General features: G+C 36.0%; 1 protein-coding gene across 1 annotated transcript; it reads right to left on the bottom strand.

The window, feature by feature from the left end:
• Positions 1-149: 149 nt before the first annotated feature.
• Positions 150-18,950, bottom strand: PTTG1IP (PTTG1 interacting protein). The gene is made up of 7 exons (XM_070945127.1): positions 18,758-18,950; positions 16,412-16,467; positions 11,184-11,292; positions 9,363-9,468; positions 5,190-5,255; positions 3,519-3,565; positions 150-1,752 (listed from the first exon to the last, which is right to left on the bottom strand). Exons 1-7 carry the CDS (start codon positions 18,855-18,857, stop codon positions 1,706-1,708), a joined length of 531 nt encoding a protein of 176 aa, XP_070801228.1. The 5' UTR covers positions 18,858-18,950; the 3' UTR covers positions 150-1,705.
• Between the last annotated feature and the right edge of the window lie 7,458 nt (positions 18,951-26,408).

The following is a 26,408-nucleotide window of genomic DNA, read 5'->3' on the forward strand; positions in this document are numbered from 1 at the left end:
GCAAGATTAATGTATATCTTAAGAGAAATTCCAGTGTTAACTTCTAAGTTAACTAATAAGTTCATGAGAATGTTTTTAGGCAGTGCCCAATGCTACATTCAAATGCGAGTTCTCCTTTTAAGATCAAGAGTTCTGAAGTTTAATAGGAAGAGATTTTAAAATGTTAATTTTTATTTACTTAGCCAAAGATTTTACATTTTTCACCATTGTTAATCTTAATATGACAAATGATCTGCATGAAAGATTTTGTAATACAGTGTTCTATCTTTTGGAAATGTATATATTCAAGCAGGGAAAGTTTTAGAGAAACTTCACTGTGACTTTTATAAAACAGTCAACTGAAGAGTAAATATGATTTACATTTCAAAGGAATTGTAGTTACTGTACAATTGATAACACAATACTCATAGGACTACAGAAGAATACTATATGTTTCAGGACATGAACATTTTATTTAATTGTCTTCAGATGAAAAAAAAATTAAGGCTAATGTTGTTCCATATTCTTCACCAAATCTGGTGTTTTATTTTCTTTCATTCATTTCTCATGTAGGTAAAGAGCTCAAATAAAATACTCGGGGAAAAACTGTAAATTATAAGTACCCTTTCTTTTTTAAAAAAAGTTATCATTTAAATATTTTTTTCAAAATAATTGTTTTCCAATTAACATTAAATATTACAAAATCAACTTTTCTTAGTCTTGATATGCCTTGTCAGAAAAAAATAATGTTTACCCTCCAGTGCATAAGACTCAAAATGTAGAATTGTCTGAAAACAGACTATTGCATTAAGCCAAAATATTTTATCAATAAGACTTAAAGTACATAAAATTACATTGTGGTTATAAAGGACCTTCTTTCTGACATTATACAATAAGTTACCATTTGGATACATAAGGATACAATGTGATATACAGAATACATTATAGAGTTTGGCAAATTTTTATTACAATATTAAAGTAATTCAAGAAGACTGAATATAGCTAAACCTTTAGTGTTTAAATGCATATGGCTAAATGAGTACCACTATAAAGTTTAAAGCAGTATCAAGCTCTTATTAACATTCAGTTTAATGACTTCTATGGTAGATTTTTAAAGGCACAAAACAGAAGGGCTATACATATTTTGCAAAGAAATATAGAATCAATTTAGAAAAGTGCAGACCTTTAGAATTCCATGATAACAAAAATATTTTGAGAGCAATTTCTTTCTGGAATAATTGAGTCACTTTTCTATATGATATTTTTGTATATGAAATTCCTAAGTACATAAAGATCCTAAAATACAAGGATCTTTAAAACCTTGCTTTATTTCTACTATTAATATTAGAATGTCTCAAACTGTTGGTCACAGAAGAAAAGGATACAGTATGTGCACCATCCTGTCCCAATTTATCAATAAATTTGGCTTAAGACTTTGCTTAATTGAAGAATGCACAAAAAGCAAAATATAGTAGCACAAGCATCTGCTTAATAGTTAGGGGAAAAAAATAACATGAATATATTGCAGCCTCCAGAGTTTTAGAGGTATGTTGGTTTGTTCATTAATTTAAGTCTTTATCTGTCATGTAATTATGGTCAGCTCCATCTTGCAACAAGACCATTTTTCTATTTGCAATTAAGGCATCTAATGTACATATCTTTTTTCACAGCTGTACATTATATAGACAGCACTGCCAGATGATATTTGGGTATTTCAAAAGAAATCTTAGTTATTTTCAAATTTGGCATATGGATTTTCCTCTTTAAACAAACCTGAAAGAAAAAAATTATATATTTAGAACATTAAAAATATTAGTGGTATGTGGCAAAGTCTAAAAGGCAGCGGGACAGAGGCTGGTCTTATCATGAAGTCCTTCCTGATCACCAGAAGGTTAACGCTACCACCTCACCCCAAGTGTTTTCATACCCCATTTCTTTTAGCTAGAAGCAAGACTTAAAACTTCTTATTGTGCTGCACACTTTTATGTTATGTGTGCCAGTTCTTTCTTGGCTTCCAAAATGAAGTCATGTTATGACCCATCTCATAAAATCCAATGTTAAGACTGAAGAGAGCTGAAGAGAGGGGTTTCCTCCAAAGGACAAGAAGAAATCTTAAGCTCTGCTGTCTAGCTATCAGCTCCATTCTGATGACTCAAAAGAGGAAACAGGAATTAGTTGTCAATTACTAAAAAACGAAGACCACAATATGTTATAACTGTCAGAAACAGGGTTTAGAGAACCTTAAACAGATAGCATAGTAGCCAGAAGAGATTAGGAATGTAGATACGGGCATGTAAGGACAGTGAAAGATAGCTGCAGAAGGCCAGCAACCTAGCGGTGAAAAAAAGGATGCCTCATAAATTTAACAGAGAGGCAGCACTGAGAACTGGGGACAGATCACGGAATAAGGCAGCTGTACAAAATCCTACTCTCTAGCTATCAGTAGATCTTTGCCAGCACATGAGGTCAGAAGAGAACATAGCAGTGCATTGGCTGGAATCAACAAACAAGTGATTTTGCAGGGAAAGGAATAAAGTATGAAGAGCTTACAGCAGAAATGCCCTTAAAGATTAAAATAGGAGAGAGAAAACAGTTTTAAAATTATTAAAGTATTAATTTTAAATAGAAAGACACAGATTAAAAAACAAAAGGTAAAGAAATATAGGACCTCAAAACAGAAAACAAACTGTAACATCCAAAACGAAGTTATAACATAGATTAAAGTTAAGAATATCAAGCTAAAATAAGGCCATAGTACCGGTAATAGTAGGAAATACATAAAACAAAATAAGAATAAGATAGAAAAAATAAAACAATTAAGCTGGTTTCATGTAATTTATGGCATATCTTGTTATTATTGCAATAAAGAAACATGAAAATGGGACAGTGTTTTGCTTGAATCTATTATCCCTGAACCTACAATAGTCAATGTTTAATAATTCAGATTGCAGGTGTAATGATAAGGTACAGTAAGAAAAAAGAAATCGCTCAACACCTTCAAATTAACAACTTGTTTTTCAACAATTGTTAAACATTTATTACAGTTAAGCTATTTATATCTATTGTGTAAAATTGTTTTCTCAAGTATATGCATTTTCAGTTGCAGAGAAACGATCATGTATTTTATAATTCTGAATATCAGCTAATATGTATATGAAATATGTTATACATTCTTTAGATAAGACACTAAACAACACTTCAAAGTCCATATCACAATTACTGAAACACAAATACTAGAACCAGTCGGTATACACCATTCTTGCTACATCAAACAACAGTGCAATTGTTTTCCTCCACCCCTTTCAAATTCAACTTGAGAGGTAGGAGTCAAGAAGGTATCAGTCACGAAAGGAAGAATATAGTCCTGAAAACTATTTTGGGGCTTTATAACCAGAGCCCACCAATATATTAAGCAACATTCTTTGTAACAAAAATATCATGATATAAGGTAGTTTAACTCACCCCTATATTTTATTACGAAGAATGGCATTGTAATAAAGACTTTACTTTAAAAAGATATAAAATATAGTACACATTACCATATTTTTTCCGGATTTCATCATGTCTAGTTTTCATCTCTGCTCTCCTGTAGGAAAGATCAAGCATGTTATTTTATGGAAGAAAGAGGAGGAAGTCCAAACAAATTACCCTTTATCTAGCAAACAAAAATAAATAAATAAATAAAAATATAATGGGTTAGAATTATAAGATAGTCTGGACAATTACCAGAAAACCTCTCCACACGCTAGTAACAGAGAGGTAAAATGTTCCATCAAGCATCAAAATAATGTAGTGAAAACTGTTGGGTGAATGTATTTAATGTAGAGATTTTACAAAAGTCTCATTTAATATGATCAGCACAAAACTACTTCCACAATTTCAGTTCAAATATAGACTATCCCATAATGCATGTTCTAAACATTTTATATTTGGTACATCCCTAATACTAAATTTTTAAAAATAACACATTTGTGTCTAAATCATTAAAAAAAAATGGAACTGAGACTTATCTATATTAAGGTAGGTAAAGGTAAAGATTCCCCTCGCACATATGTACTAGTCGTTCCCAACTCTAGGGGGCGGTGTTCATCTACGTTTCAAAGCCAAAGAGCCAGGGCTGTCCAAAGACGTCTCCGTGGTCATGTGGCTGGCATGACGCTGTTTACCTTCCCACCAAAGGTGGTCCCTATTTTTCTACTTGCATTTTTTATGTGCTTTCGTACTGCTAGGTTGCAGAATCTGGGACAAGTAACGGGAATTCACCCCGTTACGCAGCACTAGGGATTTGAACCGCTGAACTGCCGACCTTTTGATCAACAAGCTCAGTGTCTGAGCCACCGCATCCCTTTTACCTTTTTATATTAAGGTAATTTCTCCTAAAAGATGTATTTAAAAAATGAGGTGCTTTATACCCAGTTTACAGATCTCATTTTAAAGTTCAGGAATACTTTGAATAATGTAGAATCCTTTATGCAAGAATTTTGCTTTTTAAAAAAAGAAATTCACATTTTCAAACTTTTCATTCATTATTATCTAGGTGTAAAAAGATCTAGGAATGGCACTAATAATTCTGGCAGATTTACGGATATATTACCATGCACATATGCAGTTAATCTAATATGGAATTTTCAGATAATTCATCATATATGGGCATCTTGGATTCCTACAATGAGATCTAAAACATCTGTGCTTGGTGGTCTACACAGACATCTTCCAGAATGGTAAACAGTGGGATAAAGACAGGGACATCAGCAATGACTGGGAATGTAGAAAGGGTAAAGATCAGGGAAAGGGTGAGTAGGTGAATCATGCTTGGATTCAAATGAATCCTGCAGCTATAGGGAAGGAAGATGGTGGGAAAATTGGCAGGCAGGCTGGGGCACAGGAGGAGTGGAGTAATGGAAAAGTAGAGGAGGGAAGCAGCCTTGCCTTTCTCAATAAGATCATTCTGGATTTTGTCTTATCAGAAATTATTACATGTTTTGCTTTGGTCAAATGGGAAATGGTTTGGACAAACATTCAATCACAATAAGTTTGCTTCATTCACAAGAAAAACCACGTTTCCTTTTTTTATGCACACTCCTATTTATCATATCTGCAAAAATTCAAGAAAATTCTGAAGCAAGCTTTATTTCTTGATTTGCATGAAATGACTCAAAAGACTAGAAAAAACAAGCCTGACTGGCATCCATAAACTAGAAAGAACGCACCTTTCTTCCTGCCGAACTCTCCTTTGCTCTCTTTCCCTGGCAGCCTTTTCATCATCTTTATCAGCCCTGTTTAAAATAAGGTTGCAAACGGATTGCAATATCTCATTATTCCATAATACGAACTCATCAAACTATTAAAAAAATTAATCAAAAATAGACTGCCATTAGGGCATCCAGGTGAGATTCTATGACTGGTTAAATGTCTCTGAAGGAACAGAAAGGGCACTGAGGGGGTGAATGGCACCAGTGGTGACTTCTGGCTGGCAATGTATTTGGAAACACTTTCTTAATCACTTTCAGATACAATAAATTTACAGTTGAAAAAGTCTGAAATCAGGACAAAGAAAACCACCACCTACTGAGTCAGCATTCCTTCCAAATTACAGAAAATAAAGCAAAAGAGAAAATAATATTTTAAAACCTTAAAACAAAGCAAAGATATTTTAATTAAGAAAGATATAAATGGATAAAGGGAATGGTATGGTACAAACGTAAAAAGATTAATATTCTGATGAAAGTGCTTTTGGTGCTATTTGAAATTGATTAAATAAATAGACCAGATCTACCAGATCTTTGTGGAAATGAAGATTGTTCAACATCAAAGATAAAAGGCAGTGCAATTTACAAAACATGGTGATAAGTGTGAGATCAATTGTGTCACTTAAAGATATAGAAAAATAGACTGAACTAAAGCCTGTGAGTGTGTGTGTGTGTGTGTGTGTGTGTGTGTGTGAGAGAGAGAGAGAGAGAGAGAGAGAGAGAGAGAGAGAGAGAGAGAGAGAGGGAGGGGGGGAGAGAGAAACTTGAATTTTATTTTCGTCTTCATAATTGATTTACTTTTGAAATTATAAATAAAAGAATGGCAACCACTAAAAAAGCCTTGGGTTTGGAGCAACTGACAGAAAATAGATTACTCCAGAAATATTACAAAAGATGACTGAAAAGGTGGAAAAGCAGATACCTGAATCTGTAAAATCTGTTTAAAAGGAGCTATTTGTTTTTAAAGTGAGAATGGAAGAAAGGCTTGTAAAGATGAAAGAGGAAATGAAGGAAGAAGTTATATATATATAAAAGAATCTATAGGAAAACTTACGAGAGAAGATAAACCAATTAATGATGAAGTAGAAATTTTAGAAGCTAAAATTTAATTTTAGAAACAAAAACATCTAATAAAGAGAAAAGGAAAAGAACTTAGACAACTTGGCATTATAGGAATGAGAGAAAAATAATTTTGCTTGAGATTTACAGCTGCGCCAGAGGATCTTGGAGAAGACATCAGAGATCAGTCAGATGTTCAGTCTTTAAGACTGAATGGAGGAAGAAAAAAGAGATTACTCCAAAGTATATAGAATCAACATGCAATTCGAAAAATTAAGAAATGTACCAAGGGATACTATTGTGCACTTTGTTAGGAGGAAGACAAGAGACCAGAGTTTTACAGTCGTTTTGTACTTCCGGATTTAAGATTAATAATGCAGATATGGCTGTACTTAAACAAATCTGAATCAGAATCATACTACTACACAATAAAAAGAGTATTTTATTTTTACTGACAAGTTCAAACAGAAAATATACCATTTCACTGGGATAAATTGGAAAGAGTGATCTTCCCTTTTGAACAGAGATTTAAATGAATTCAGTCCAAAAATTAAGAGAATTCCTAGAATAAAAAATTCAAGGGGATTTGGAAGAAATGTAAATGGAAGTGACAGAGGAGCCCAGACAAATAGCCGCAAGAAAATGAGAAGTTCACCATGTTAGGTGCTACAGGTATTGACATTTCTACGTTTCTGGCCTATGTGGAGTTTAAAGTCCTATTTTTTTTCCTTCCTAATGTTTTTCCTGGGAATGCAGGGCCTGCTTTTTTCCGATCAACAGAATATGGATCCATTAATTATGACAGAGACTGACTAACCAGCTTGTTATCCGAGTCTAAAGTTGTGGATTGATAGAGAATGACTAGCCCAAAGTCAGCCAGTTGGCTTTTATGCCTACAGCAGGACTAGAACCCAAAGCCTCCTGGTTTCTAGCCTGGTGCCTTCGCCATTAAACAAACTGGCTCTCTTTAAATGCCTCATGTGGAGTATAAATAGAGCAAATGCTCCTCAAAAAGAAAGAAAATTATTTCATTATAAAAGAAAATGAAACAATATGTAAGGCATAAGATCATGTGAAGTGTTAGTACCACTTTATAATGCCTTGGTAAGACCACACTTGGAATATTACATCTAATTTTGGTCACCACAATATAAAAAAGATGTTGAGACTCTAGAAAGAGTGCAGACAAAAGCAACAAAGATAATTAGGGGATTGGAGACTGAAAGGTATGAACGTTTTACGACGTATGAAGTATAGTTGCAGGAATTGAGTATGCTTAATGAAAAGATGGACTAGGGGTGACATTGATAGCTGTGTCTATCAATCTCTAAGGGCTGCCACAAAGCAGAGGGGGCCTATTCTCCAAAGTACCTGAAGGCAGAACTAGAAGCAATAGATGGAAATTAATTAAGGAGAGAAGCAACCTACAAATAAGGAGGAATTTCTTGACAGTTAGAACAATTAATTAGTGGAACAGCTTGCCTTCAGATGTTATGGGTACTGCATCACTGGAGGTTTTTAAGAAAAGATTGGACAATCATTTCTCTGAAATGGTATAGAGTCTCCTACTTAAGCAGGGGATTGGACTAGAGGAACTCCAAGGTCCCTTCCGACGTTGTTATTCTGTAACTTGTTAAAATAAATGCATATAAGAAAAAAGGATACAAAATATTTGACTTGCAAAAATGTGGGTAAATAATTTATTTCAGGAGGAGCCAAAAAGAGAAATGGTTTATATATAAACCCCTAATTACAACCAGAACTAATATTGACTGATACTTATGGTAGATATGTAGGGTTGAAGCTATTTGCATGGGACCAACACTGACAAAGGGAATTTATACTTCAAATAAGGCTAAAGTAACATTTTACAAATGACTTATGGATAAACTAACAGACTTTCCATATGAAAGCTGGTTTTAATGGGAGATTAGAATGGAGTAATGTGTCCACAAAAAGATTGAATTTTTGAGAATGATATTAAAATGACACAAGGTAAATTACCAAGAAGTTGTTTTTTTTTTTTAAAAAAATGGACCATTTAGAATTGTGGATGCATGGAGATATAAAAATGGTGGTGCAAAAGAATATACTTATTTTTGTTCAAATACATACAGTATAGGTAGTCCTCAACTTACAACAGTTCATTTAGTGACTGTTCAAAGTTACAATGGTACTGAAAAAAGTGGCATGAGTATTTTTCACTCTCACAAAAGTTGCAGTATTTCTATGGTCACATGATCAAAATTCAGATGCTTGGCAACTGGTTCATATTTATGACCATTGCAATGTCCTTGGGTCATGTGATCAGCTTTTGCGACCTTCTGACAAGCAGAATCAATGGGGAAGCCAGTCACTGAACAACAGTGTGACTAACTTAACAACTGCAGTGATTCACTTAACAACTGTGGCAAGAAAGGTCGTAAAATTGGGTAAAATTCACTTAACAAATGTTTCACTTAGCAACATAAATTTTGAGCTCAATTGTGGTCATAACTCAAGAACAACCTGTAGATCTTTTTCAAGAATTGAAGAATTTGGTTACTATTGTTCAAAGAATGGAGATATTGCCAAAGACCTTTTCAGACACAACCCAGAGCCTTTAGCACTTAAAAAATTGGTTCTTTCAGAGGGAGGTTAAATTAAACCTTGTTTTAGAAAGCAGCTGTAATGGATGATTGAAAAAAAAGTTAAAAGAATCTTAATAAAGGTACAGACATAAAGATGGTTTGGGGCACAAGTATAGCTTTTATGAGGGGACATTTTATATAACAAGAGCAGCTCTCCAAAAAAAGGGACAAGGAAAAAAAGCAATTTTAGATAATAATTTACTCTCTCTTAGAGAGAGAGTAAATTATAAATTTTATCTGCTTCTTTATAACTTAAGGAGGCACCACAATGAAGCAGTATATAAGTCTAAGTGCTATTGTCATTTTTCATTTGTCTCTCTTTTTTTACTTATTATTCCTCTTTCAAAATTCGTATTTTTATTCTTTTAAAAATATCTTTAATAAAAACTATAGTAAAACATTGCTATTCTAATATAAAATTCTCCCAAAATCATTTGATACTTGCTTTCTGTTCTTTTTTTTCCTGCAGCAGAAACAGCAACAGATGAAGAGTGTGACAAGGATTATTCCTCCCACTACAGACATGGTAATGATCAGTGCTTCAAAATTCACTGAAATATTTAAACACAAAAAAGTTAGTGTGGAAACTAACTGCCAAAGAAATATTCATTTAGTCAATTTAGAATCCTAATTGTTTATTTAAAAAGACAAAATATTTCAAGCAAAGATTGAAAGCTTGTGAGGAACCTATATACATTAGACAAGTTTCCTACAAATGAGTTATGAGGAGGCAAATTAAAGCCTCTTGCAGTAAAAAGAATTGACTATATTTAGTCTCAGTGGCAGCCGATTTCCCCTCACCCAAATTTTAACTCTTAGTCATGAATGTGAAATTTGAAATGGGGGGGGGGAGAGAAATCAGCTGCCACTAAGATTTCCCCCCTCCCAATTTTTTTTAACTCTCATAGACATGAATATGAACTTTCAAAATCAGAAGCTGCATATTTTCTAGTTATCAAATGCTGCAGTCAAGCAGAGAATGATATGATGCAGTCATATTTTATTTTATTTTATTTTAATTAATATTTTTATTCAGCCTTTATTATTTTATAAATAATTCAAGGTGGCGAGCATACCTAATAATCCTTCCTCATCCTATTTTCTCCATAATAGCAACCCGGTGAGATGGGTTAGGCTAAGTGTGTGTGAGTGGTCCAAATTCGCCCAGTTGGCTTTCATACCTTAGGCAGGACTAGAACTCACAGTCTCCTGGTTCCTAGGCCAGTACTTTAACCACTACACCAAACTGACTGTTTGCAATTTGTTGTACAATCACCACAGGCTTAATATCTGTATTGATTAGCAACTGATAATTTTTTTTTTAAATACTTGAGTTTTCCAAAACAAAAAAGAAGAAAAAATACAATCTATCTCTCCTTTCTACATTTCTACAAAACTACAAAATAACCAAATCGACAACGTTTAGGGAAAACCATTACAAATTGCTACACAGGTGGCATCTAGCCCCAGCGAGGCTAGCCAAGATGTTCCCAAATCTCTCTCCCACATGTTGGAAATGTGGAAAAACGGTCGGCACTTTTTATCACCTATGGTGGACTTGCCCTGAGACTAAAAAGTACTGGTCCAAAATCAGACATTGGCTCTGTGAAATAACGGGGCAAGAGGTAGTCCTAGCCCCGGAGCTTTTTCTCCTAGGTATAACCGAAGAAGGCTTTAACAATAATATAACCCAACTGATAATCCAGATCATAACTGCAGCTAGATTAGCCTTCGCAAAATGCTGGAAAAACAAACTTATGCCCTCAGAAGAAACTCTAATAAATAAGATCCTAGAGTGCGCAGAAATGGCGAAACTGACAAGTGAGTTAAAAAATGAGGATAATGTAAAATATTATGACGTATGGGGTATTTGGTATCACTGGTCGAACAATAAGATGAAAACATGACTTTAGAATTTTGACTTGGCACATGAATTATAGTAATATTGTATAAAATAATGTATAGTTAAGGATGAAGCTTTTTTAACTTTTGTTTCACTATATTGTATAAACACTGCACCTCCGAAATTTTTAATTCATTAAATATTTGTATGATACAACTGGGAGATACTGATATTAAAAGAGGTGTTGTTCCTATCATCTTGAAAACCATTGTAATTTGAACTGTACATGTTGCAAAGAAACTCTAAGCTTCTGTTAAGTTAATTCTACAAGACTTTACAGTAATATGAAATATTTGCAGGAGGAAGGGTATTGTCTGAAACATAACATACTAATGACAACTAAAATTTCTTGAGCGAACTTACCCCAACATACGCCCCAGCGTGCAGAGCTCAGCGCACAAAGAGAACTTGGAGGGAGGATATTCCGAACAGGATACTCCATGCATTTTTTGCTACTGCTGCACCATAAACACTGGAAGAAAAAAAATGTGATTAAATAACACAAGCTAAGAGAGATTGCAAAAGTCAATTAATAAATGAATCAGTACTTTATTATACATTACAAATTTTGGGGGGGTATTGTTTCTGTCACGTGTCTTGAAGTAGCATGCGAGTCAAAGAGTAATAAAAATAAACAGTACAATATTATTTATATCAATACAATAATGAATCACAATTGTCATCACCATAATATGGCATTTAGCTCAGATACATTTTCTTTTAAAAAAACAAGTTTTACTAGCTTCCTATATCTCAAGAATAGGATCAAAGTCCCATTTCTGGTGGCAAGACATTCTATAATAAGGGAGCTTCAGCAGAAAATGGTCACTTCCAAGTCCTGGGTCATGTATGATTGGGAACCCTTAGTAGATATTCCCTGTTGGCATGCCTTGAGAAGATTTTATTTCAGGTAAGTAATCTGGGAGATATTCAGGCTTCAAGCTATGTAGAATTCTAGAGACTATCACCAGCACCTTGAATTACACTCAGAAACCAACTTGTAATCATTGAACCAATTTTATATGGCAACAAGAAGTTATCCATGCACGTAGGTGGACTGCTATCTTTGCTATACCTGTTCTGCCCCAGCTCCGGATTCCCGAGGATATTGACACACATCAACAGTCCTTATGAAATGTATTAAGTAGCAAGAATAAACCAAAGTCTGGCAAAGGTTGGCAACCAGCCCAGAAAACAAGATACGATAAGATTTTTCCAAAAATGCTCTGATGATAATTACAAGTTGTTTCCAGCAAGAAACTTACTAACTGCATGTGACTTAAATAGGCTAAGGGAGTGGCCAATTATCCTCAAGCCTTACTCTCGAGGAGATCTCCTTCTCCTGAGTAGTCACTCCTGCCTTTTGGCAGCCCTGCATGCTTGAGCATTGAGAAGAGGCTCTTCCACGTCGCTCTCTCCACTTGAAGGAGCCTTTGGAGGTTCTGAAGGCCCTGGCTGAGTCTCTGCCTCTGGCACCGCATCCTCTTCAGCCTCCTCGCTGTCCGACGCGAGCGCAGGCTGCAGGCGCGACACCACACCAGCCTCCTTGTCGGGATCAGCCACGATCCACACAGGCTGCTGGCGGGCCACAACAATATCTGGAGTTTCTAGATGGCTGCTTTGCTATAACTGGAGTTTCTAGATGGCCTTCAAGGGCAGACACGTATAGCTTAAGTAACAATAAATTATCCAAACTGTGACAAAGGATGAGTGATCTTTATTACATAAGAACAGTCATCAGTGGAACACTAGCTGGTCAAAGGGCTCAATATAGATATTAAATGAAATGAAAGAGTCAAGCCTTGTGGCATTTCATACTGACTGCCCAATGGCTCAACCTTTCATCCTCCCAGACACTCCTAACTGAGAACGTCCATTCAGGAAAGAGCAGAGCCAACATTGAACAGTGTCCCCAATTCCCATCCCTTTCAGTCCAGGCATCCAGAAGGGTGATATTTTTGATGCTATTAAAAAGACTGCCAGGAAATCCAACAGGATAGGGTCATGGTCCTCATACAGGTCCTGCCACAGGTGATCAACGGAAATGACCAATGCAGTTTCTGTCCTGCACTTTTAAAAACATTTGTTTCTCCATGAAGAAAACAGGAGACTATTCATTAAACTGATTCAGCAATGCTTCTTATCAAAATGCTGAATTTAGCACATATTATGCCAAGAGAATTAAAGAAAAAAATCCAATTCAGAATTTTAAGGAAAAAAGGAGCACACAAGCGGTCATTTCGAAAAACATTATGCCTTTACTATTATGAAAAAGGTACAGAAATTTATAAACCAGAACATTTGTAAAGTAAAGAACAGAGAAGCAAATAGGTAAAAACTTGCGAACAGCATTTAAATTGTTTGATATAAACCCTCTGGAAAAGCAGGATTTCTGTTAATCAGTACGAGTATTTTGTGCCCATGGGGTACAGCAAGTCCAATTAAGTTCCAGAACTGAATAATACTTTTGTCCTAATCTGGCATCAAAGGCTTTAGAAATGTTTGATTTAAGAACTTTAACTTGCAAACATACAAGCAGGCTTAACTGACAGATTAATTAAAAAGTGATCTCTGTCAATGGTTGTTAGCTAAAATTTAAAGCAGAGCATTTCTCAACTTCCAGCAAGATTTTTCTTCAATCTTTGCCCCATGCCTTACAAAAGTTAAGCCACACTAGATGCTGCACATCCTGTTTTTCAATATTCATCAAGACAGCCTTTTCCACCTTTGATTTTCAGGTACTTGCAATAACTGCCACCTGTTTAAAGAATAATCTGTTCCCAAGATAAACTGTCATTATTCGAATACACTGATTCAAAGTTACATATTTTCCTGTATCATGCAGATTGCATCACTTTTCTAATGGAACCTGAAGCTTTTCATATTGTCCTAATGTGTACATCAGTACATTATTTGACAATTATAATATTCATATTCTCATATAAGATTAGAGATTCTTCAGCTTTACATGTTTCTTTGTCGGAAACAGTACATGTTGTACTCATTCTATAAAGCAATATGGACTATAAAATTATCTTCTTTGCAGTGATTTGTAGTCATTTTATCAACTTCGCCTCCATCATGTATTTCTGTTTTTTGATCAAATATTTATATTTCAAATAAGTATAAAATGCATAAATGCAGTTTATTATTGTACACAATGCTTAGTAAGCAAATCAGTTGATACATAAACCACAGAAGATAACAGTAAGATCTCACTTTAATGGATTAATGAAGGGAATGCTGTCTGCTATACATAAATATCCTTCGGATTTTGTTTGCATGCATAGCACCATTGTACACATGTATAAAATAGCCAATTGGACTTTATGCACATGTAACATGGGAAAGTGTCTGCCCAATGCATCTGCTAAATTGAGTTGTAGTGCAGGCTCCACTATGACGACCGTAGGAAACAAAACCATTGCTGAAGAGACTTTTTTACAACTCCTATCCTTCATAAAGTCTTATGAAATGTTAATTTTGTACAGGAGGCTTCTCTGCTCCTGTCAAACAATAAAACTATAACATTGATTCTTAGCTAGTATGGAATTTAATTTGGAGTTTAAAGTATCATTAACTTTATACATTTCAAAAAATTATCAATTTCAAAAGTGTGAAAAGGTAGTTTAGCTCATTTTTCCAAACAATTAAAAACAATAAAACTTATTTTTCATGATTGTAAACATTTTCTTCTTTCCCCTAGTATCATTTTAGCAAGTTGATGATCTTCATTTTTCATGTTTTTGCTTTAACCTTCCTATAAGCTATTGTAATTACATAATCATCTTTTATGCTATTTTCCTCTTTAACTAGCTTCTCTTTGAATAAAGTACTTTCTGTTCTCTTTTATAGGGCAGTGTCTCCCTTTCACACTAAGATGCCACATGTCATGCATCTGACTCTCCAATTCTGATGTCTTGCATTTTTTATCACCTTCCAACCTAAGACAAAATGTTGTTTAAGGTTATTCATTCTCTCAATTTCCCATTTTTAACTTTGTCTTTTGCACTAATGGGTAGAAATGGATTTCCAGAGTATCAGCTAAAAACAATTATGAGATTTAATACAGGCAAACAGCAGGCTTAGAAGAATGAAACCTTCCCAAAACATTAATTCTAGACAAATCATGCAACAGGATACTAATAGACAATTTAGTTTCAGACTACAAATTCTGTAAATTCCAACCAAATGGGAACCAAAATTCAGATCTGATGTATCCTGTGCCATACCAAACATTTCTACCTCCTGGAATGTATACAAGGTTGTGAAGAATGGATGCTGTAATTCATTCTCCTTTCTGATGATTATCACAAAACAGCAGCAAGAACAAGGTATGCTTCTTAAATGCACTGGTTCTTACTCTGTTCATCTGAAAAGAAGGTAACTTCACCAGTGCAGCTCATATTCTGCAGGGTGGAGCAGGAGACTCTTGGGGCCCACTAGTAATTAACAGCTCAAGTATTGAAACATTCAGTGCCCAATTCTCAGAATAAAGCCCAATGGGGCCAATTCCCAAGTTAGAATACACAGACCTGCAATGTAAAAGTAGTTAGGCTAATATTATTCAGTAAGATTACTTTTGCACCATTTTGGTTTGCACTTTTTAGAAATACTTTTTAAGTAGAAAGGTAGCATAAACATAAATCAGAAATAAAACAGATGTAATTAGCTTTCTTTTGCATGACAAACTTTTTTTCTTTACAATAGCCAATCCATTGTGCAAACAGATAGACATTTTATGGCTGAGCAGCATTTCACCATCTTATGACTCACACTATTAAATTATTTGTAACCTCAAGGCATTCTTGGAAATTATGATAATGGAAGCTAGAGCTTTTTATCCTGTTGTTGTTATAATAAGTATTAGCAATTGCAAAAAGTCAGATGAAATAGGGAACTCATCTAGCACCAAGGAAGATATCTGCAAGTACATTGATATCCCTAGGCATCATACTGAGTAATCTGATATACAAAACTGAATTGTATTCATTAGTAATATACCATTTCCGCATAATTAACATATAACTTTCGAGAACAAATAAAACTGTTTCTTCCTTCCTCACTCTTTAGCATTAGCTTAGGTTCAATAATTATATGATTCAACATGTTTCTAAACAGAATTTAGCAACAATTTGAAATAGGATGCAAATAGGTTTTTCAGAGCATTATAACGGTACAAGAAAGGAAATTGCAGCATTTTCTTGAAATTTAACTCATCACATTTTTAAACACACAAGATAAAATACATAAACAATTCTGTTTGAAAATTAAGACTTTTTTCTACATTACCATTCCTAGGCTTAAATAATATATATATAGTCACCTGGTTCTATTTCAACAGCCCACTATCTACACAATCATTTGATATCCCAAACAGGAAGCTGGGTAAATATGTACATATATCCAATAACAAATACAGAGATCATTTTTATGACACTAGGTATGGTACTTTATTACACTGGAACTTGTTATATAAATCAGAATATCTGAACAGCTCTAGATTAGGCTGCCCTTGAAATCACTGCATGAAGCAAGTGTAGATCAGGATTTTATTTAGAGAACAGCTGTTTACTAATTGTGTTACTTACTGTGACATTTTTCAGGCATTCTTCACAAGTTTTATTTGTGTACTTCTGGCACCCCACTGTGAAAATAAATTAATAATTAAGTTAATCTCTCCATTTTCCCAACTTCTCTCCTTTGTTTGTTTTGCAATCAGACATAAAGCTGGATCCTTTCTGATTGAATGTCCAGAACCAAAGCTGTTTGTCTGTAATAATACTTACTTCTTGTTTGGAGAGATAACAGTAAGTCAACATCCAACACATTGTTTTTATACGTTGAAGCAGGAGTGTCAAACTTAAGGCCTGGGGGCTGGATCTGGCCCCCAGGGTACTTATATCTGGTCCGCGGGGCCATCCTGGAAACAGCGAAGGACCAGCAAGCAGGGCCTCTGCCAGCGAAAAGAGAGCTCGGGAGGGCGGCCCTCCCAAGTTTTGTTTTTGCTGGCAGAGGGTTGCAGGAGGCTGTTGCAGACGAAAATGTAGCTCGGGAGCTCGTTTTCACTGGCAGAGTACTCTGGCCACCACAGGTGACCCTGACATGAGTGACGTTGAGATGGCCATGCCCACCATGCTGTGCCCCCCTGCCCCCCCAGGTCAAACAACCCCAATGCGGCCCTCAATGAAACTGAGTTTGACACCCCTGCCTTAAAGGCAGCTGTTAAGCTTCTCTTCTACAAAAGCAGCAGTCTTTTTTTCTATTTATGTCCGATTCTCACAGACTTCCTGGAGAAGTCCTCTAGTTTTCTAAGCAAAGATCAGAGTGGTTTTTCCCTGTTCCTCCTTTCTAGAGCGCAGAGAAAATGACTAGCCCAAGATCATGGAGTTCACTTTGTGCCTAAGGCAGGACTAGGACTAGCACTAGGATGAGGACTAGAATTCATAGTCTCCTGGTTTTTACCCTTAACCTTACACCAAACTGACTTTCAAAGAGCCTTACACAATTCTTAACAGGTTATATGTTTTTTGTTCAAGTATAAGAACATTGTTTTAGAATCAAGGCTTTCACATAATGCTTTAGCATTCTGGTAGTTGCATATATTATCAGGTCAGACATTTTATTTACATATAATATTGATAGGGATACATCACAATCCTTCTTTATACAAATTAAATTGAACACAAACTCAAATGCCAGAGTTTGTGTTCAAGAAATGCAGACCAACAGGATTAGATGTAAATTATTATACCAGTGCTATATCCCATTTTGAAAGCCAGTCTAGAATCCAGAAACTGTTTGTCCTAATCCCACTTGAGCATGAAGTCAGCTGGGTGACTTTGGGCCAGTCACTCAGCCCTAGGAAACTGGCAATGACAACCACTTTCAAAAACACTTTACAAGGAAATTAGAGACTTGTATAGGCAGTCATCAGGAAGCAACATTAACTCAAAGGCATACAGAGAGACATACATACATAATTCCCTTTTTGGATTGTATAGAGCAGCAGTCCCCAACCTTTTTGGCACCAGGGACCGGTTTTGTGGAAGACAATTTTTACATGGACCAGGAGGGGAGGATGATTTTGGTTTCACTCATTCGCCCAACATTCACTTCCAGTTGTGCGGCAGGATCCTAATAGGCCATTTGGGAGGTGGGGGGGGAGAGACCTCTAGTCTAGAACTATCATCAATTTAAGCCATCTCAGACTGCATTCCTATTCACCCTTTACTCAGATCCAGTGAGTTCAGGGAAGTATAAATTCAGTTTTAATTACAGTTGAAATATTAATCGGTATAAAAGTTTTGAAGCAACATACTTCGCATCTCCTATACAATGGGGAAATGGGTACTGTGTTTTTAAGAATGCTTTTTGTTATGGGTCACTTTCATAGTATTTTGAATTTTAAATATTGGAAAAGGGAAAGACAATGTTGAATACAGTAAAAACAATTTTTTAAATCAATCCAATAGTTATGTAACCGATTAAACACCAGTGCTCTGGAGCACAAATATGCAGTTTTGTAGATGCTGACAAACCGCACCTCCCATTAATTCCAAATTACGAGGCACGCTGAGAGCTTTATTTCAACATCTGCAGAGCCACAGGTTGTTGTCTACTCTTGAGTTACAGGTTTCTTTCTCACCTCCTTTCTCACCCAGACACCCATATTAGAGCAAGCACAGGGATCCGGAGACCAGACCACAAGGCTGGCGGCTCTATTCCCTTCTCCCCCATTCTCCAAAATACAGCCGCTGCTCTCTTTTCTGCTTTTAAACTCGGGACTCAAAGCCGAAGAGAGAAGAAAAAGCCGAAGCGGCGGCACAAAGTGTACAGGGAGGGAGCCTCGCAACTGCTCCGACGACATTCCCAAACAATCCCCACGGGTAGCCTCTATACCGCCCATGTCCCATAGCAGCTCCGGAGTCTCTTACTTTCTTGCCCAGCGGCTGCAAAAGTGCCCAGGACCATGGCATTCAGAGTCCAGAGGAGCAGTGGGAGGCCCAGCAGATACAAGCGGCCCAAGAAACCCATGGCGACTGAAAACAAGGAAAGAGGCCGCCTCCGCTCGCCCTCTCCGAGCCTCCGCTCGCCCTGCTTTTTTCAAGACCGGAAAACAACCCCGGGAGAGAGGCGTCCGGGCCCGCCCATCGCCGTGCACGCGCACTATTTTTTGACGCGGGCACGCCGTGGGTGGGACTAAGCAGCTCCCGAAGAGGCGGCCCTAGACGGTGCGCGCTCCCGAAGGAAAGTGGGCGGCTCCGTATTTATGCTAAGGCTTGGCAAAGCTGAATGCTTAGGTTTCTTTGGTGTCCGCGGCTAAATTCTTATTTTTTTTAAAAAAATATCATTTTAAAAATATTGAAAAGCAAAGTGCACCAGCTAATATGTTCTCAGGGATATTGTTACCGTGAGTTGAAAGCTCCAACTTTCTAAGAGGGGTTGGCGGAAAGAAGCGCCTACTAGCCGAAGTTTCCAGACTAATTAAGGAGAAAACAAAAGGAAAAACAGACGTTTGCCGGCAAATTCTCTCTGGTTTCTTTCGGATTCCATCTGGGCTCAAATGTCGCTCGTACGAGGGTGGATTTGCAGAACACACTAACTCGTGCGTGTAATAAATTAAACTTCACAACCCTTCTGAACTATTAAAACACTCATTTTATCTTTCGCGTAATTTATAAATTCAGCCATTATGGTTTGTGAGCCATGGTTTATAGCAAAGTATATGTTCACCAGGTTATTATGGCTTGTTCAACAAACCCGAGTAAATTACACCATTGTGAATAATTCCAGGTAAATTTCTCCCATTGTTCCATAATGTACAACTTGGCTGCAGTGTGTTAAAGACACACAAATCTTCATCCTATATAATATATAATGAGTAACAAAATGAATGGGTCAAAAATTATGCTTTGTTTTTCAGTGGGGGCTTCTTAAGCAAACTCTGGTTCCTGAATTATGCTCCTCACTTCCAGTTATCAAAATGTATCAGTGTATTAAAATTGTTGGAAAGTAACCAACAATGTTGATGTTTCTTCCAATAATTTTAACTGAAATTACTATTTCTTCTAGTTTATTTTTTTCATTATATTATTTGTACATAAATCACATTTGTAGGCAATGACTGGATTGTATAATATTAAAATATACCCAACGCAATATAAAAAAGAAAGCAATAAATCTGGATCTTATTTCAAACACTTGGTTGATTCAGGAGATGAAACACAATTGAACACAATTTTAGCATGTGTAGTTTGGGGGAGGGGCAGTTACATGTTATCTATGTGCTCAAATTTTACTTGATATGTGTTAATAACATACTGTACTGTTTTCTCTAAGTGAATATTTTATTATATAAAAGATGGAAAGAGTTTCCTTAACTAAGTATGGCAAATCAATACCTAGGTTCTAAAAAGAGCATTAGCTATTTTCTTTGAACAATCTTTACTCTTGAATAATGTAACATACTATATGTAACCTGGAAAATGAATCTAAACCCATTTTCCAAAATTGAAATCTGTTTTACATGTCTGTTTTAAATATTCAGAAGATGAGTCTCCCTAACTACAATGAAACTCACTTCTAAAGCAATTCACATCCATCATTTTACTTGTTCCTGTATTAAGGTAAATTTAAATAATATAAATAATGCAAGTAATAAATGACCACATGATGGTGCCATAATATTGAGTTGTTTACTGAATCATGAAAATAATACCGGTACAAGTTACTGAAGTGTCCCTAATGTTTTTTTTTTAAGTTGTAAGATTCAAGTCATTATTGTATTCATTAAAATTTTTAGAAGTTTATTTGTTCTAAATAGTACATAAAAGGCAAAATTCCAAAACAGAAGTATGTAATTCTGTCTGGACCAAGGGACAAACACAGCTTCTAAATAGCAATAGCACTTAGTTATATATCGCTTCACAATGCTTTACAGTCCTCTCTAAGCAGTTTACAGAGTCAGCATATTGCCCCCAACAATCTGGGTCCTCATTTTACTGACCTCGGAAGGATGGAAGGCTGAGTCAACCTTGAGCCCATGAGACTGGAACTGCTGAACTGCTAGCAATCAGCAATCTGCAGAATTACCCTGTAATACTGCGTTCTAACCACTGCGCCACCACAGCTCTTAAATGGCATATTGTGGACTGAGTACAGCAATTTTGGATTCATATTATTTATATTTGTAGTTCATTGAACTTATATACAATTTATATAATTGTTCTAGCCATATATTAATACATCTCCTGATTAAATATTACAGTATTTAAAGTCTTCCTCAAGCCTTTTTGGATCCTTAAGCAGTTCAAAGCCATTTGCGGTTCAAAATGGTAGGGAATACACTCACAGCCAACAAAGGAACTGGAGCTTCCTTGTCACATTTGACTTCAATAAATCTATATTATGTGAGTGGTTTTGTCCCACAAGTCAGCCCTTTTGTAAGGGTGTGCCCAGATCATGCTTTAAATAGTCCAGTGTTGGAACTGGCTTTAAAGAAGATGCCCTTTGAGAGGTTCTCTTGGAATTGAATTATGGAAGACCTCTTAAATCTGGTTCTAGCTGGCTCTTAGCAGCAGCTCCCACAAACACAAAAAGCAGCAGCTTTCTTGTTAGGGGTGACTGTTACATAGTGCAGTGGTTCCCCATTTAAAAATAAACAACTCCAGAATGTGAGCATGTGTGCATCTTGCCTAATAAAGCACATTTTTAAAAAAATAAAGCTTACCGTATGTACATACATGCATCCATCCACGTACGATAACATATACCTTTTTGTTTTTAACTTTTATAGGAAGAACTAAAAGCAAGAACTAACAACTTGTGGAGAGAGATTGTGTAGATATAATCAGATATATTTTGTAGGTGAGGTTCTGCATATTTATAAATGTAAGAAACTTCCTTATGAAACATAAGGAATGGTTTAGCTGGAAAATAAAATGTGTGAATAGCTGATGTTGGAAGAAGTAGGAAGAAATGTCACATGATAAGTGGTAGCCATTCTTCCTTTCCAGCACCTAAACTACCTGATATTTTAAACTAGCTTTATTGATTTAAAAAACAGTGATTGAATGTGCATTTTCAGAAACTACTATGGATTTTCAGTTAACATTGTTTAACTCAGTAAGATATTATTGCCTGCTAGAAAAAAATCACTTGAAATCAACCCTGACTGTTCTTTGGAAGAAGGGATACTGAAGCTGATGCTCAAATATTTTGGCCACCTAAGGAGAAGAGAGGACTCATTGGAAAAGACATACCGTTGGGAAAGATAGAAGGCAAAAGGAAAAGGGTATGGCAGAAGATGAGATGGTTAGATCATGTCATCCATGAAATGAACATGAATTTTGGCAAACTCTCGGTGACAGTGAAGGACAGGGGAGCCTGGTGTGCTGTGGTGACAGAGTAGGACACAACCTAGTGACTGAAAAACAAAACAAGAGAAGAAACTTCTAAAACACAAGACAAGGATGTGTTAAGTATTGATAATTTGAGAGGTCCTTGGTGTTTTCTGAGATTGGTTGTTTTCTTGCAGAGGTTTCATTACCCAAACTAATCATCAGTAATAATAATTTGTTGTCTAAGTGCTCCAGCTTTCCTTATTGTCCTGACATGTAGTGAACTGCTATGTTATAGAATATTCATAAATATTCTCATTTTAAGGCAATGTCAATAATAGAATGCTGCAAAATTATTCCTTTGGTTCTAGAGAAATCTTAGATCATCTAGAAATATGATAATCCTATATATGTTCAAAGTTATATTCAAAATTATTGAAAGGATTTGGGATTTGCATTGAAGCTTCTATAGGCATTGCATATATCCTAAATTCTATTTGTAGATAAACCTAGAGAAGTGAAGCTGTTTTTAAAGACTGCTTCAGCTTCTGCTATGTATTATTTTTCTGGCATATAATTATAGAGCTTCTATAGACTACTAACAAACACATCTTATATCAGTATTCAACAAAACAGCAGTTGTTCTCTTCAAAGGGAGTGTTTCTATTGTTTTTTCTCATTTTTATCTTTTGGAAAACACCTGCTCAGGAGTCCAAAGACGAGGCCTCTCAGACACGCTTCTCTTCATAGAATTTGCATGTGCTCAGCAGATAAAATATATGAAACACATTATATTTACTTTAGTTATGTTTATTTGAAGTTCCCATGTCTGATTGTTGCCTGTCCCCATTTTCTCCTGTTCCCTCATTCTTTTGCTTAAATTCATTTTTCCCAAGTATTATAGATTTCTTTCTGAAAATCATTATAAAATATTACATTATGGAATGGCATATAAATATCTTTAAAATATGCTAAAGTGCTGATTACAGTATTTTCTTTGCATCTCTGCTGCTCAGTATGCTCTACTTTACTGGTTGTGATTTTGCATGACAGCTTATTTTCCTATCCAGGTTATCATCTCTTTCTGATGAGTGTAACTTGTGGGGTCTAAACCAGAAATGGGCAACTTGCACCACTTATGAACTCCCAAGATTCTTTTCTGAAGGGCCCCCATCTCAAAGTAAACAAACATTGGTGACACACTTTTCTACCATTTAGATGCAGAAGTGCACATGGACTATAGTGTACTATAACATCTAGAAAGGATGAAATAAAATTTAAAAAACAATGGTTGAACTACAATTCAGCAACCTTAGTGAATTTGGCTAATGATGAAGAGTGGTAGGAGCTCTAGTTAAACAATATCTGGAGGGCTATAAGTTTCTTATTACTCTGCCTAGGGCTCCTATATAGGGCTCAACTTTTAAAAACTAACGATGTCCTCCAAATTGTGGAGGCAGAAAGGTCAGGTTTGAACCAGGAGACTTGTCTTCCAAATATTTTACATGCTCTGATGCTCATAGTTTCTGCCTAATGGGAATAAGACTGTTCTGCTGGGCATGAATGAGCAATAATAAAGCTCTTTGCACATTTAACAGAGGATGTAAATAATAATTATTGGAACAACTGTAAGGAAAACACTGTTTGTTCCCACACATTGTCTAGTAGTTCAGTCAGGAAGAAGCTTTCCTCATTTGTCTTGTTTATAAACATTATGCACTTGTTTTTCATTTCCTCTTTATTCATGGATGGTCAGCTATACTGTCCAATTCCTCTTGGTGGGAGAAAGAAAGACATCAGACGAGAGGCATTTGGGGCAGATTGTTAGGCTAAGAAAGAATGGAAGCTGGCATAGGAAAGAGATGCTCTGAAAAAGCAAACAACTGGGTAGATTTTGGAGATCCTGAACCAATAACAGAGATCTCTGAATTCTGAGGAATTTTTTTAATAAGTTCTTTATACAAACCCTGACAATATTTAAAACAAACAATAGAAACAGGGTAAGGACAAAGAATGTTCTCATGTTCTTTAAATGCAGATCCTTGAGAACGCTTCTGAAACTATCTGGGCTGATAACTTTAAAAAGGCAGGGGTAGAAAACCTATTTTATTCCCACTGTCAAAAAAAAAAAAATCCCATTTCATAATCATGATGAATATTTGATGATACCTGAGATAGTTACATATAGATTGCCTACCCTAATTTGCCACTTCATATCTTAGAAAAAAATTATATTTATTATTTTTATTACCATAGGAATATTTATATTGCCTCCCATCTACCAATGGCATTTTAGAGCTGAGGTGGCGCAGTGGATAGAATGCAGTACTGCAGGCTACTTCAGCTGATTGCTAGCTGCAGTTCAGTTCAAATCCCACCTGCTCAAGGCTGACTCAGCATTCCATCCTTCTGAGGTGGGTAAAACAAGAACCCAGATTGTTGGGGGCAATATGCTGGCTCTGTAAACTGCTTAGGGAGGGCTGTAAAGCACTATGAAGCGGTATATAAGTCTAAGTGCTATTGCTATTTCTTTATCTTTATCTTTATTTGATTTATATACCACCCTACTCCCAAAGGACTCAGGGCGGTGAACAGCCAAAACAGTAAAAATATATAAATACAAAATTTAAAAACAGAATAAAATCGAATTAGACAATTTGGCCCAGACAGATTAAAACACTCCAATCATTTAAAAACTGATTAAAATTTACATAATTAAAAAGGGGGAAAAGATTAGGCCAGGCCCGCCTGATGGAATAAAAAGGTCTTGAGAGCGAGGCGGAAGGTGCGCAGATCCGGGATCCTCCGTATCTCCGGGGGTAGCTCATTCCAGATAGTAGGTGCCCCCACAGAGAAGGCTCTCCCCCTCGGGGCCGCCAGTCGACATTGTTTGGCCGATGGCAATTTCCTCTTAAGAAGTGCCTAAATATTGTCAACCCAATCCTTGAGGAACAAAATTAAGAATCAACACCCTTATTCAGGTCATATATTATTTATTTATAAAATTTATTGGCTACCCATCTTACCATAAGGTAACTCTGGGCGGCTTACATATTATACACATACATACAACATGCATGCACGCACACACACAACATACATTAAAACCAAACATTAAAATCTAAGGACACATGGGGAAGACAGAGGCGGAATGAGAGGGGAAGGGGATCTGTTGTTACTTGATCAATCAATTCCACTGTGCTGTTCTTCCATTGGGGCCCCAGACCAACTGGCAGAGCCAGGTCTTTACACCCCCTTATGAAAGAATAGGAGGATTGGGGCCAACTTCACATGGGGGAGGGGCAAGATGTTCCAGAGGGCAGGAGCAATAACAGAGAATAATCGGGCTGACAGGACAGCATGCTTCCTCTTCTGCATGAGTGTGATGGGCCAATCCCAGTGGGGTGAGACAGTCCCTCAAGTAACCTGAACTTATATCCCATGAAGAGCTTTAAAGGTGATCACCAACATAATGCATGTTATGTTTGAATTAGATTCTAAATATGGCTTCGTCAGTAAGTATTGGGCTTCACCTCCCGGAATTCATAACTTTTGCCAATATTGGCTAAAATTATAGTTAGTCATAAGAACACAGTTTTAGGTGATAATTGTCAACATAACATGATTGATTAGCGCTTAGATTAGGAACCAGGATGGAAAGTCAAAAAATATCCTGAAAGAAGACAAAGGCAAGTTAGTTCTGAACCATAATTAAAGTAACCACATAGATGTTTCTTTGTGGTCAATAGGATTTGAAATGTACCTTCACTTTTGAGTAATTCAGAAGAAGAAAGATGAGCCATTGACCTAAAAACACTCAATGGTAAATCAAGGGATGAACACAATTTCAGTTGTGATAGACATTTAACTAGGGTCACAATTCACATGCATGCTGTTTGTGAAAGGTAGTCCTCAGTCATGGACAGGGTGGATTTGATTTAAATCAAGTTGATTTAAATCACAATTTAAATCATGATTTAAATCACTAGTAAAAAGGCTTGATTTAAATCAACTCGATTTAAATCATAATTTTTAAAGAGCAGCTGACATCTCTTTTGTGGCAGCGGCTCCTCCTCTGACCCGCTGTTGACTCACCAACAGTCCCAATATGGCAGAATATTTATTTATTTATTTATTATATTTCTAAACCGCATTTCTCCCGTAGGACTCAAGGTAGTGTACAGTCAAGAAAAATATAGATACACAAACATAAAATTGCTAATTAAAATTATTATTATAACATAGT

The sequence above is a fragment of the Pituophis catenifer genome, unplaced genomic scaffold (genome assembly GCF_029215685.1).
Source record: "Pituophis catenifer annectens isolate HBS135680 unplaced genomic scaffold, rPitCat1.0.hap2 SCAF_6, whole genome shotgun sequence".
Classification (NCBI taxonomy): domain Eukaryota; kingdom Metazoa; phylum Chordata; class Lepidosauria; order Squamata; family Colubridae; genus Pituophis; species Pituophis catenifer.

Bases quoted from the DNA above. Each gene is read 5' to 3' on its own strand.
- PTTG1IP (XM_070945127.1), bottom strand. From the start codon at position 18,857: ATGGGTTTCTTGGGCCGCTTGTATCTGCTGGGCCTCCCACTGCTCCTC. The intron at 9,469-11,183 runs GTAAGTTCGCTC...TAAATATTTCAG, and splicing joins ACGCTGGGGCGTATGTTGGG to TGAATTTTGAAGCACTGATC. The intron at 5,256-9,362 runs GCAAGTATCAAA...TATTTTAAACAG, and splicing joins AGGAAAAAAAAGAACAGAAA to GGCTGATAAAGATGATGAAA.